The 14118-nt window shown below is 37.0% G+C and overlaps 2 protein-coding genes across 3 annotated transcripts; both read left to right on the top strand.

The window, feature by feature from the left end:
• The first annotated feature begins 3525 nt into the window (after positions 1-3525).
• Positions 3526-4250, top strand: LOC131859943 (ricin B-like lectin R40G2). Its single transcript, XM_059214245.1, has 2 exons — positions 3526-3729; positions 4047-4250. The coding sequence occupies exons 1-2, from the start codon at positions 3553-3555 to the stop codon at positions 4239-4241; spliced, it is 372 nt and encodes a 123-aa protein (XP_059070228.1). The 5' UTR covers positions 3526-3552; the 3' UTR covers positions 4242-4250.
• A 2-nt stretch (positions 4251-4252) lies between these two features.
• LOC131041343 (ricin B-like lectin R40G3) lies at positions 4253-6953 on the top strand. Of its 2 annotated transcripts, XM_057974384.2 has the most exons (5): positions 4253-4500; positions 5393-5565; positions 5662-5784; positions 6226-6454; positions 6728-6953. In XM_057974384.2, coding segments are annotated over exons 2-5 (414 nt in total). In that variant the 5' UTR covers positions 4253-4500; positions 5393-5505; the 3' UTR covers positions 6730-6953. The 2 variants fall into 2 exon arrangements, with proteins under 2 accessions (XP_057830367.2, XP_059070227.1); XM_059214244.1 differs by lacking the exon at positions 6728-6953 and having other exon boundaries at positions 6226-6490.
• The last annotated feature ends 7165 nt before the right edge of the window (positions 6954-14118 follow it).

Raw genomic sequence — 14118 nt, 5'->3', positions numbered from 1 at the left:
TTTTTTTAATCTTTCAAATTTTTCCTTGCAATTTTACATTCTTCATCAAACCAACCATTGATCGGAAAGCAATCTGTGTCAAATTTCTTTTTTTTTGCTCTTTAGCGCTCTACAAGTGCCTTATGAATTCATTTTGTTAACTCGTGACTATGGAGGTCATGAGATGGAATTTTCACCTTCTTAAAAATCCTCTCAAGTGTTATCTTGAAGGTATTACAATTTTTTTGAGTCAAAATAATTCTACCCTTTAAAGGTGATTGTCATCGAGGACACTGAGATTTTTTCCCATGTTGTTGCTTTCGTATGAAAAAAAAAATTAAATAAATATATTTATGGTCTGATTTTAAATCCCAATGTTTCTCACCAATCAAAAATTCTTCCATTTTCTCATACAATCTTTGAGAGAAAATTTCATAATCCACAATACCTACCTCATTGTAAGTATTGCAAGTGAAATTACCCAAATTTGCCCATCTAACTAGACTATTGCAAATCATTAGATCAAAAGCACCACACAAAGTAATCAATTCCTCTCCAAAATTATTGTAACCTTTGTTGTCTTCTGATACTCTTGTCCATTGATATTTTCTTACTTCAATGAGCCAAATAGGATTGCAATCTTCTTTACAACAAAGTATGCTAGCTTGTTCAATTGTAGTCCTAGCATTAAATCACCCACTAAAAGGACTTCACCTTGTTAGGCATACACCACAATGTCTTTTTTTAAGGTTGCAAAGGTGTCTTTGTGATCTAGCCCATTATTTTTTTAGGTTTTTGATACTTCTAGAGAAAAATAACATGCATCAATTCTAACAAGACTATCATTTTTAGAGATTTTGAACCAAAGCAATAATTTATTTGGATATTCTCTTTCAAGTTGAATGAGACGGCCTTCTTTTTCTCTCACTAAAACCATTATACCCTTACGTCCTTTGTCATTTCCCATTGCCTTGTTCCACACCATCATCATCAAATATCCTTTAAACAAAGGAGTCTTGCAACCATCATGCTCATGCCTCTCTATGAGAAAAATAATATCTTTATCTTCTGCAATGGGTCCTAACCCAAGTCCTCGCCTCCAAGGGTAACCTCTACAATTCTAACAAACTACACTTAAGGAAGTATAGGTAGGGATTGGTTGCTATTTTTTTGGCAAACAAGACTCAAAGTTGAGTCCTTATCCCTATTTGACCATGTTGACCTTGTTGCTTTGCTTCTTACTAAAGAATTTACTGCCATTTTTTTTCTATTAGCTTGTTCTTCAGATTTAGTATGACGACCAAAACAAGAAAAAATAGATTTTCCCTTGTACAACCATGCCCTTTTGCCCTCATCTCTTGCTAATCTAACATTTGCCACCTTCTCTCTTCTCTCCTCGTGTTTCTTAACAGTTAGATCTTCATCAAGAAAGAAGTGAGAACCCATTAAGAGATTCTTCTTGTTTAAAAGACCTTACTTGTCATGATCGTTTGGCATGATGACTTTTATGGGTCTATTTCTCTCATCACATAGCTTACCCATACTCCACGCTTGGTAGATTTGACCCTGCCAAGCCACCATGTCTCTAATAAAATCACTTGCAAGATCAAGAGAGCATTCATATCTCCCATATTCTTTCACACCTTTAATAATTGTGTTTACAACTCTACTTTGTCTTTGTTTGAGCTCTCTACCTTGCATACTATTAGCCCGTGTGTTTTCTTCTACCCCCTTTTTGATAAAAATGTCATTGATTTATGCCCAAGTTTTGGAAACTTTTGAGAGACTTCCTTTTTCTACTTCATTTTCTTTTACTATAGGAAAGTCTTCTTGGTGAGATGTTTTCCCTACAACCTGAGATGCATTAGAATTTGAAACATCTTTATTTTTTTGTTATTGATGCTTTCAATATTTGTCAAGCATCCTTCATATCTTCTCACTCCAACTTCCCTACTCTAAGAGCTTCTTGTAACAATGTCACATGCTTCTGTAAAACTTTATTACTGTCCACTAATGACTAATTTGTTGCTATTAAAACATGGATTGAATGGTCTCTTTGATGCTCTTTAATTTCCAATATCTCTAACCTCTGTTTGGTATTTATCAATTCTTACCCATATAAATCAAAGCACCAAGTGAGAGGTGTGGAAGTGGGGTTGTAGATGGAAGAATCTTTATCTTTACTGTCTTTAGATCAACTATGGCTACATAGTTGTGAAGAAAATTTGCTTGAGTTATGCTTGTGGCTAGGGCCAAAAGTTTTTTCCTTCGATAATGTTTTATCCTTGCCTATTCCCACTTTAAATGGACGAACCTAAACTTTAAAATACCTCGATACTGTTTGGTATTAACCCAGATACACTTTCCCATTTTGATTGAAAAGGTAATCTTAACTTGCCCTAGATAGTTTGTTTCAATCAAATTAGAAAACTCTTGCTGATTTTTCATGAATTGTGTTGGTTGGTTTCCATTGCCAAAAACAAAGAGATAAAAACTATTAAAAAAGAGAACTATGAACACTGTTAAATGCATGTCTGCCTATTGGAGGCAACCAAATGCTGAATGCTAGCTAAAAAGCCAAAAGAAGCAAAGCCCGCAACAAAACCAACCGAACCCACTAGCGAGTGAGAGCCTCACAAAACAATAAAAAAATCCCTGGTAACCCACAAAACCAAGACCCACTATTGAAACATGTGTAGACATACTCTCCATTAAATAATCCTCATATCAGTTGGATGTAGAATCTATGTAGAAACCAAATAAGTGCAAAAAAAAATGGTTTACATTTTTTAGTTTCAAATAAACTTGAAAACAAATTCAATATTAAACATAAATTTATTAATATCTTAAAAAATGAACAACTAAACATTATCCGAAACACTCATTTCCTTCAAATCACTCCCAACAATATAACATAATTTGTTTATAATACATTAACTTATAATTTAAACACTTCTAATATTATATTCAAATCTCTTTAGAAACAAGATGAAAAGTCCTCTGTTTGGCCTTATAAATTTCCTCAAATTGTTAGTAACATTATATATTATCATTATCTTAGCAAGCTTCTTCCTAAATTCCTATGCATTATAGTTGTCCTTATGTTGGTGATTTGATCGAAGTTTGTGGATAATACCCATCTCAGAAAAGTTCTTTGTTTTTTTGTATTTAATATTTAATTTTTGGTGCACCCAGTCAGGTACGTTGTTTCAGCCTGCCATTCAACCCGATCTTCAGGAAAAACTTGTCTTGTTCTTTTGGACCTGCAATACGAATTAAGTGGCCGTTTATTTCTAAACCATTTCAAATACCTGCAAGTGTTTTGAGCCGGCAAAAAAAGTTTTAAAGACATTTAGTATAAATTCTAGTTGCAAAACTTTTATATCTCTCTCCTTTCTTTAATTATATCCACCCACAACATTCCCCTGTTCTGTTTTTCGATCATTACGTACACATTTCAGTTTGTAATTACTTACAGTTACAGAAGGGCTTCTCATTTCAGGTAACATTTTATAAATGCTATTCCAAAAGGTGCTTCATTGATGGTGGGTTTTTCATCAAGTTTATAACATAATGTCTGGACGACACCACCACCATGATCAGCAATACCCAGCTCGACCTCCCAATCCCCTAGTCTCTGTACAAGGGAACACTGTGAAGATCTACTGTGAAGCTGATCCTGATTACTATCTGGCCAATCTTAATGGTCACGTGATCATGGCAGCTGCTAATGAGTCTGACCCAAATCAGGTAGGTTGTAAACATATAGATTGTCTGATAGTTTTGGATTTCATCGTGTGATCATTTTTTCATCAATGTTTCGAACCATGTCGGAAATAAACTTGAAAAAAGAAACAGTGATACGGATATAACAAAGTGTTTTTAGTTTTTTAATTCACTCATATAATGTAAATTCTAAGATGAGTATCCATGTGGGTATTGCAGAAATACTTATTGATTCGTTGTGATGGTCAAATTTTGCAGCAGTTGATCATGGCTAGTGTATTTGTTTCTGAGATGTGTGTGAGTCGGTGTATGTAATCAGGTATGATGCTTGGATTTTGCAGCAATGGATCATGGACACTTCATGGAGTGTGAGGGCAAAGGATGAAGCAGGATTCCCTGCATTTGCCTTGATAAACAGGGCTACAGGCCAGACTCTAAGGCATGGACGTTCAGAGAGTGAAAGGGTTATGTTTTTTAAGCTCCTTTCTATTTTAAGAAGTGAAGAATTATTAGAGGGTTTAATATTATGGGATTGAAATTGCCTGTATGCTTGGATTGTGTAGGTTACCTTAGGTCCATATCGCCTTGATGATTTGAATGAGGCTATTCTGTTCACCCAGAGTGGTTATGTAGGAAAGGGGTATCAGTGTATCAGACCTGTGAACAACATTCAATTCAATCTGGAAGCCGTGCTTGAAGTTGATAAACATCATCGCGGACTCTATGAAGGAGCAGAGATTGCTCTGTTCAAATGGAACAAAAAAGAGAATCAGAAATGGAAGATCACTCCCATCTGTAAGTTCCTATGAAATTATTTTTCTTCAGCCTGCTTTAATATAAAATGATTGATTTTCTGTCACTGAAACAACATGAGGACTTTATCAGGAAATTCAGATTCACCAAGCCTCTGATATTCATTACTGTGATGTTTGCACGAGTACAGTGGTCTGATAATGGAGATCTTATTCATAAATGGATAGTGATTGAGACTCTGTTAGAACAGTGTTGTGCTCACAATGGGTTTTGAGGCCACAGTGGCCTATTAATGGGGAATTTATAATTATCCTAAAACTAGATCAATCGAGTCTCATTTGTTTGAAAATGTGATGGCCCTGTTAAGCTTTGGGATTACAATGGTCCAATAATGTAAGCCTTTTTTCCTGAAACCCAAATGGATCGAACCTCTGTTAATGTGATTGTTCTCTAAAGTTGTGAGGTCACATTGGTCTAATAATGGGAACAATAAAATCAACATTGGTTGAGCCTTCTTCATAAATGTGATGTGTTCCTAGAGTCTTGAGCTCACAATGGTCTTGGTCTAAAAGCAGAGAACATATTCTAGAAATGAGATTGGTTTAGTATCAATTCTTCTTAACTTTGATGTTTTCCAATGTTGTGTTTTCATATTGACCGAATCTCTGTTCTTGTTTAGTCTCTGTAATTTCTGATATATCCCTTGAATAAGCGGTCTGATGGAGGAGAGGTACTCACAAAACCCCAAAGAGGGTTTTATCTGTTCTCTAAATGTTTTTAATTAAATCTGATAAAGTTGTCCTTGTCTCACAAACAGTGAATTTGGTTTATTATCAGTGCTGAATGTTACATGTTTTTGGTGATTCTTCATCGACTAAACCAAGATTGTTTTTTGAGGATTGGATTTAAATTATTATTTTTTAAATGTGACTAGTGAGCTCATCCCATGGAGCATCTCGGCCTGGTTCATTACCTCCTCAATCTAGTGGGGAGGAGCCTCAGGCTCCATCAGTTAGGGTTTATTGCGAAGCCAATCCAAACTTTTTCATGGCTGCCCGGGGCCATCTTGCAACACTTGCTTTAGGAATCCCACATGATCCCCACCAGGTAACTTTCATTTCTAATCTTAAAATTCTCTGAAGGAATCTACCATAAGATTACCTAAATGTGGTTTGGTTCTTACATTAATATCTCTTCTGGCAGCAATGGATCAAAGTGGATTCATGGGGGCTTAAAGTGAAGGATGAAGTTGGATTCCCAGCCTTTGCATTGGTGAATAAGGCTACAAAGCAGGCTCTAAAACATGGAAATCAAGAGTGGGATCAGGTAAGACCATTCATCTTCTCGTGGGTGCATTTTCAGGTTTATGATAGTATTGACTGCCTATGAGCGGCTAGTCAGTCATCAGAATGCACTATGGTATCAATGGTTAGATGTTACATAATTAAAGTTTTGTCTTGTCATTGGTGAGGATTGTCGTTAGTCATTTGAGATGATGGTACAGTGAACAAGCTGTAAACCATCTTCATTGATGACAAACCAAAATTTCAGTTATGTAGTATCCAACCATGAATACCACGGAACATCCTGATAACTGAATAGTCATTACCCTAACCCACCCAATCAGAAAGGACTAAAAGTAAATAGTTGACATGTTCATTCTTCAGAACTTTGGATTATCGTTTGATCAATGAGCTTCAACTCCTAAAAATCAAATTGAGACAAGAGCTATCTCTCTGAGAAATTTGAGGGTTGTCTCCTGAGCAGATATACTTGGCAGATTACAACCCCAACAAGTTGGATGAATCAGTTCTATGGACCCAAAGTGAAGATGTTGAGCATGGTTACCAATGCCTTAGGCCTGTAAACAACATCCGTCTCAATATGGATGCCAAAGGAGCTAATGGTGAAACTGGTGGAATCCATCATGGAAATGAGCTCATTCTCTTCAGCTGGAATAAGCAAAGCAACCAGAAATGGAGGCTGCGGCCTCTTTGTAAGTAACTAATACTGTGACTCTTGGGATCAGAGTCCTTTCTTACTTAAATAATAAAAAACAGAGATGATTATCTCAATAAAAAATTATCTGGACGTCTCTTTTTATACTACTTTATAGCTGCAACAGCAAGATATTTCCTTTTGAATTTTTTGAATTTGATGACATTTAATACTTGTTGGTCTAGCTTTGCATATTAGTCATCATATTTTACTTTGCTTCTTCTGAACACATTTGAATTAAGTTATTTTCAATGTATTATAATGTGGGCAGAGAGGAAGGAAGGTTTTGGCTTGGTGAATTTCAACTAAAGGAGGAGGAGCTGCAATAGTTTAGATCTGCTTTTTGTCAGCATGTTTTTGGCTCACGATGTGACGAGGGAGATCTAAAGAAGGCATTATGGCTAGTAATATGTTGGACATTGGATTGTATGTTTAGAAAAATATCTCAACAAATATGTCAATCGAATAGATTTCTATTTTGGGGTACCATAATAATATTTGCACAAATTAATCATATCACCTTCCTTGTGTTTTATAGTTAGTTTGCTTAATTAGATCCAAGTTTAGAGGAGTGAGTTGATTGAATCTTAAAAAGTTACATAAATTTTGTAATTTTTTTTCATTTGAATTTAAATGGATAGTTTTGTTTTTTTCATTTGAATAATTTACGTGTTTTAATTATCTTTATTATAGTATTAAAGTTGGACTGAGTGTGGCTCTTTCATGTGAGTGCGCAAAAAGATGTGAGGCTGAGATGTAATATTATATAAGGTAGATGTTGTTTGATAAATGATTGTTTTCTATTAAGATAAGTAAGAATTTTGATAGTTGATTATTTTTGTGGTTGAATTTTGTTGTTAATTTGTGTATAGAAAGTTTGTGGTAGAATGTGTTAGTGTTGTGTAGATATCATCTTAGTGTTAGTGTTAGCTAAAGGAAATTGATCGATCACTATGATCTTATTCTAAAGAAATGATTCTTCGAGGTCAAAATGAGTATCTAAGGTTTACCTCAATATGGATAGTTGTGAAATAATTTGGGAGATTCAAAATTTGAGAGTCTGCGAAGGTGGAATTCAAAAAAGCAATAGAGTGGGAATTTGGGAATTATACCTTTACAAGGGAATGACTTGATGGGTTTTGGTGCTTACAAGATTTTACAATTGTGAACATGAATTTTGATGAGTATGGAAATTTCTTTTTGTGTTTATGTTATCTATTAATTTAGTCTTGTAGTGTTTAGAGGGGATATTGAAGTATAAAACTCCAAAAGTTATTATTTAGATGTCAAGAGTCAATGAATAAGCATGTGTAGCAATTTGTCAAAGAGCTACTAGTAAGAGTCTAGACATGGTAGAGATAGTTTTACTTTTATAGTTAACAAATTGAACTAGATCCATGTTTATAGGGTTTGTCGGTCCTCTTAAAGGTTATATAAATCATGTATATTATCCTTTCATTTAGATATAGATATTAAAAAAAAATCATTTATGCATGTTGTGTTCTATTTATCCATATTATTACACAAAAACAAGCATCATCTTCATTTGAATTATCTCATCTACTATATTTACATCAAGGGATAGTGTTTCCTTTCACCCATGTGTTTATTACTTACAATTAATTTTGTGATGGAGAAAATATTTATTTCTACCAAATAAATAACCCTTTTGTAGATACATAAGTGAACACAACAAAATAGAGTGAAGACAAATTTTAAGTAATCTATTTGTTGATAAACATAAAATTAGATAAACTAATTAACAGCGAGCTCTGCGATCAGGCGAAAATGCGAAAAAGACAACCTATGCATTTGTCGGGTTTTTCGACGGGGGGGAGCAGGCAGGTTTTCGCATCTTGCCCGAAGAGCGTCTCGATATTCAGTCCGCCATGCAAGAGAATCCCTGCAAAAAACACATCGAGGTCATTTGAAAGGAGGGATTCGGTCATCAGAGCGGGCAACTTTGGGATAAATAATGAATTTAGGGCTAAAAGTGCCAAAACCCTGTCGCTTCCCTCCGACGGAAGATGGCAAGTGTATCATTCGAATAGAATCAGGAAAAAGATGGGCATTAACAAAGATACTGCTTTAAATATGGACAAGGGCAAATACACAGTTTCAAAGCTTTCTCCGGCAACAGGGGCTAACTTGGAGCCGCTCGGGAAAGCTCGAATTTTTGAGCCTAAACCTAATAATAGGCAAAGGCGTATATGCAACATTCCAGATTATCTAATGTAACCCCAATTCAATTCATATAACAACTATGGGGTTTTTGTAAAATGGACCGGTTCCGGTGATGATATAGAAAAGATTGTCGACTGGTGGTTGGCCCTTTATCCGGAACAGGTAAGTATTACTATCCTGGATAACAATTTTCTTGCAATTTTGTGTAATAATCAGAAAACAAAGGATGACATTTTGCATGGTAAGGCTAAATTGTATAGAGGTTTTGGTTTTTTTCGATGTGAATGGATGCCGAATTTCGACCCTCATTCTCAGAATATAAACAAATACCCAAGATGGATTAATCTGGGCTCTTTACCTATTGAATATTTGAATTTTAAAATTTTGGAATTCATAGGGGAACAGTTCGGGTCCTTTTTGGGCTGTGAAGGGTTAGAAAGAATGATTTCAAACAAAAACACCAAAATCTTAGTTGAATTCGATTGTAACTCCCGGGTCTTGGAACCCACCAAGCTAGTAACAAATAGGGGGGAATGGAACATTCATCCCACCTTCTATGATGGGGTCATAAATGAATCAGATATTTGGCTGAAACCAAGCCTGGCACTGGTTAAAAGCACCGATCACAAGGAAAACCCTGTTTCAGTACAGAATGATAAAATCACTTTAAATACTATCCACGAATATGCTAACTGCCCTCCTGTGACTAATACAGATGAAAATAATCAAAACAATCTTAGAAATATTAATGACCTTGATAAGATAATAGATGAGGCAAATTCCATTAAAGAAGAAGCCTTAGTGGAGATGTCAAAAAGAATCTCCGATTCGGTGGATTCATTGATATCTCCTTCTGAAACAAAATCAGTTGTAAACATGGGGCAAGAAAATGAGGCAGATCAAGAAGAAATGTCTTCTAGAATGGCTGCTGTTATAGAGGTATTTAATAATAATGAAGTCGAAAATCTCTCCCCGGAAGAAGAAGCTGAGAAGAGGTTTCTAATTCAGGAACTTCTGGCCTCTTTGGATGCGGGAGATAATAATGAAAATAGGGAAGGAGATACCACCCCTCTCCCTGTCAATGACAACATAGCAGCTCAGTCCCATCCAGGAGAGGATGATGGAGAAGGAGTGATAATTCCCCATCTACCCTTAGGAATATCAAACATATATGTCGGGAAAAACACCCCTGACTGCGCAAGAGAAGCTAGATGTAGAGGCAGAAAATCTTTAAGCGAATTAAGGTTGCAGGATGGAAATGCAAAAGATCAAGGCAAATTAACTGCCTTCTTTGATGCTGGGAAGGGGAAGGGCCTTCCCACGGTCCAATGAAAATCTCCTCGTGGAATGTTAGGGGCATGAATGCCCCTAACAAACAGCGTCTAATTAGACGCAACATCATAAAATGGAAACATGACATTGTTCTCCTTCAAGAAACTAAATTAGCCCAGGTAGAAGCCGAGGCTTTTAAAAGGAAATTAGGTCTTCTAAGCTGGGAATTTGTGGAAGCCAGGGGTGCCTCTGGTGGATTAGGTATCATTTGGAATTCGCATAGCATATTATTCTGTCCATTAGCAGGAAACAGAAACTGGCTATTGGGAAAGGTTACAAGCAAACACAGTAAGCTCACATTTACCCTTATAAACATCTATGGCCCGATTCCAGATGCTGGAAAACGCAAAGTTTGGTCGGAAATCTCGTTTATGATGGAAATAGATCCCTCTTCCCCTGTTATTCTAGGAGGGGACTTCAATGCTATCCTAAACTTATCAGAGAAAAAGGGTGGGTCACGCAGGGAACCTCAATCCTTAAAAGACTTTAGAGAGTGGGTAGCTCTGAACAATCTGATTGATATAGAAACTAATAATGGTATGTATACCTGGTACAATAGAAGATCAGGCTTTACTCAAATCGCTGAGAGGTTAGATAGATTCCTTTTTAAAGGGAATATGAGCGATCTAGCAATTAGCCTCTCAGCTTCGTTACTCCCTTCGTCAGGATTAGATCACTATCCTATCATCCTCAATATTGAGGGAGAGGCTACACCGAGGTGCTGCCCCTTCAAGTTTGAAAAAATGTGGATGCAAAATCCGGATTTCTACGATCTCGTGGCCAGGTGGTGGTCGGAGGTTAATTTTCAGGGTTCAAAAATGTTTTGCCTTGTAAATAAACTAAAACATCTTAAAAGCAAGTTATTGAAATGGAATAACGAAGTCTTCGGTAATATTTTTGAAACTAAAATTTCATTAGAAAAAGAAATTGCAGACCTTAATGAAAATGTGTTTAGACTTGGGATGGATCAGGAGAGCTTCCTCAAGGAAAAGGAGCTCTTCGGGAAATATGAGGATACGCTTACAAAAGAAGAAATTTTTTGGAAACAGAAATCTAGAGAGAATTGGCTTCAAAATGGGGATAGGAATACTAAGTTCTTCCACAACAATACAAAAAACAGGAGGATCACCAATAGTATTCACAAGATCATGAGCAATAATGGCATCCTTCTAGAAGATCAAATGGACATCGCTACAGAAGCGGTGAACCACTTCAAAACTTTATTCAGTTCGGAATCTTCCCCTAAAGACGCAAATTTAGCTTTGCTTAGGAATATTCCTAAGATCGTAACTGAAAATCAAAACAAAGCACTTTGCAACAAATTTTCAGAATCTGAAGTAAAATTAGCTTTGGGGCAACTTAACCCGGATAAAGCTCCCGGCCCCGATGGTTTTCCAGCTTGCTTTTTCCAAAAATGCTGGCACATTATAGGTAAGGAGGTGGTGGATGCTTTGGAAGCCGTAAGAAATTCTGGAAGTATTTTAAGGGAGATCAACAATACTTTCATAACTTTGATTCCTAAGAAAGAGGAATCAAGAAACTTTGATGATTTCCGACCTATTTCCTTATGCAACACAATCTACAAGCTTTTTACAAAAATTTTAGCGAATAGATTGAAGGGTATTCTCCCTTGCATAATTTCAGAGGAACAGACAGGATTTGTTCCAGGCAGATCCATATTCGATGGCATTATTGTGGCGCAAGAAGTCATGCACTCGTTACAAATAAATCGTTCAGCGGCTATGATGATCAAATTAGACATCAAAAAGGCATATGATAGAGTTGATTGGAGATTTCTGTGTAAATGTTTAGAATCCTTTGGGTTCTCTAAACAATGGATCAATTTAATATTTGAATGCATCTCATCTCCCAGGATATCATTACTTATTAATGGTTCTCCTGCTGGCTTCTTCCAGATATCCAGAGGGATTAGACAAGGGGATCCTTTATCCCCTTTCTTATTCATCATAATGGCAGAGGGCCTTGGGAGAATCATTTCATGTGCTCGCATGAACCAGATTATTAAAGGCATTAAAATCACTAATGGATTGGAGGCTATCACTCACCAGCAGTTTGCGGATGACACATTGCTGATGGGATGTGCGAATAGGTCGGAAGCCATGGCTTTCAAAAGGATTCTTGACATTTATGCTTTAGCCTCGGGTCAGGAAGTAAACAAGAATAAATCGGAAATCTTTTTCTTCCATACTTCGCAGAACTTAGAAACAGATATATGTAATATTTTTGGGTTTGATCGAGGGAAACTGCCCTGTAAATATTTAGGGATACCGTTGGACAAGGGAAACAATTTAATCTCATTATGGAAGGGTATCCTCAACAAGATGGATCTCAGGTTGAACTCTTGGAAGAATAGATGCCTCTCTTCGGCTGGGAGGATTACTTTACTTAAAGCCGTTTTGGCAGCTATTCCGATATATCAAATGTCTTGCCAGCAGCTACCTAAAGGAGCTCGGCTCGATATGATTAAAAAGATGAGGAAGTTCTTTTGGAATATGGATTCAGACAAAAAGAAATTCGCATTAATTTCTTGGGACAAAATTAGCCATCCTATCAATTTAGGGGGAGTTGGCATCAAAGATTTGGGGACTCAAAACTTGGCACTGGGGGCGAAATTAGTCTGGAAAATGTACTCGGATCCAAATCTTAAATGGGTAAGGATCCTCAAAGCTAAATATCTTACTAATTCCAACCCTGATAGCATTTTGAGGACGGAAATAGTACCCAAAGGATCCAAAGTTTGGAATTTTATGATGGAATGTAGAAAGGTGATCAGGGATTATCTTTCTTGGGATATCGCGGATGGTTCTGAGGCTCTGTTCTGGGAAGACTCCTGGGGGGGCTACCCAGCTTTAGACAAAACTGGTATTAGCCTAGAAGGTATAGAACATTGCAAAGCTATCAGGGGTAGGTTTGTTAAGGATTATATCAAGCTTAGCCCCAATGATCCCGCTATGGGTTGGGAGTGGAAACCCCTTGATGAGATGAATTTGTCAAATTCTGATAAGGAGATCCTCTGGAATAATTTGAGGCATAGGCAATTATCATTACATTCTGGGAAAGACAGGATAATATGGGTGGGTAGCTCATCTGGCATTTATAAAACCAAAGAAGGATACTCACTTTTAAAACTAAATCGAGCTGCAACCTATCCTAATATACCGATTAGCCTATGCTGGAATAACATCGGTCTCCCTAAAGCTGGGTTCTTCTCATGGGCAGCTTTCCAAAAAAGGATTCTTACCTCAGACTGGTTCTCAAAATTAGGTTTCCAGGGTCCTTCGAGATGTCCTCTCTGCGAATTTGAGGAAGAAAATGCGGACCACCTGCTTCTCAATTGCAGTTTCAGTCAGAGATGTTGGGATTGGCTCTGCTCAAGCCTTGGATGGCTGACGCCGAGACCTAGGGACATTTCAGATTGGCTGACTAGTTGGCAACCTCCTCACACAAAGGATATATATCACTCAGTGTGGTTTATTTCCCCGGCAATCCTGATTTGGGAAATATGGAAGGAGAGAAACAGGCGGATCTTCAAAGAATCTAAATTGAGGGTAGAATCCCTTCTAAATAAAATCGAAGCAACAATAGTGGAAAAAATCAATAATAATCTTAGATATACACAGGAAAAGTCCATTAACTTATCCAGATGGGATGAGGTCCTTCGATCTAAATGGTTGGGTTTGATAATTCCCCCGTTTATTGGGAAAGGTGGGAATTAGGCTGAGATGGATATGAAGCTAACAAAATGGGCACCTCCTAGAATGGGCTGGGCTAAGCTTAACTTTGATGGTGCGTCCCGTGGGAACCCGGGGGTAGCAGGCATTGGGTGTGCTATCCATCAAGACAACGGTGACCTTATAGCTAGCATAAATAAGCCCATAGGTGTGGCTTCCAATAACATGGCTGAGTTTTTAGCTTTGCGGGAGGGTCTGATTTTAGCTAAATCACTCAAGATTAAATATCTGGAAATTGAAGGTGATTCGTCATTAACTATAAATGCAGTCAGGACTAGGGAAGTTACCAACTGGAGATTGAAAACGGAATTAAAAAGTATTCTGGACCTGATCAAATACTTTGAGGAAACTTCGGTCAAGCATATCTATCGGGAAGGTAACTCTATAGCTGACA

The sequence above is a fragment of the Cryptomeria japonica genome, chromosome 11 (genome assembly GCF_030272615.1).
Source record: "Cryptomeria japonica chromosome 11, Sugi_1.0, whole genome shotgun sequence".
Classification (NCBI taxonomy): domain Eukaryota; kingdom Viridiplantae; phylum Streptophyta; class Pinopsida; order Cupressales; family Cupressaceae; genus Cryptomeria; species Cryptomeria japonica.
Note: the sequence above shows the minus strand (reverse complement) of the source record. Positions and strands in the feature narration are given on the sequence as shown.

What these genes read in the sequence shown, in the direction of transcription:
- LOC131859943 (XM_059214245.1), top strand. Translation starts at nt 3,553, where the DNA reads ATGTCTGGACGACACCACCACCATGATCAGCAATACCCAGCTCGACCT. An exon ending in ATGAGTCTGACCCAAATCAG is followed by an intron (nt 3,730 to 4,046) that starts GTAGGTTGTAAA and finishes TGGATTTTGCAG; the next exon opens with CAATGGATCATGGACACTTC.
- LOC131041343 (XM_059214244.1), top strand. Translation starts at nt 5,506, where the DNA reads ATGGCTGCCCGGGGCCATCTTGCAACACTTGCTTTAGGAATCCCACAT. An exon ending in TCCCACATGATCCCCACCAG is followed by an intron (nt 5,566 to 5,661) that starts GTAACTTTCATT and finishes CTCTTCTGGCAG; the next exon opens with CAATGGATCAAAGTGGATTC. An exon ending in GAAATCAAGAGTGGGATCAG is followed by an intron (nt 5,785 to 6,225) that starts GTAAGACCATTC and finishes TCTCCTGAGCAG; the next exon opens with ATATACTTGGCAGATTACAA.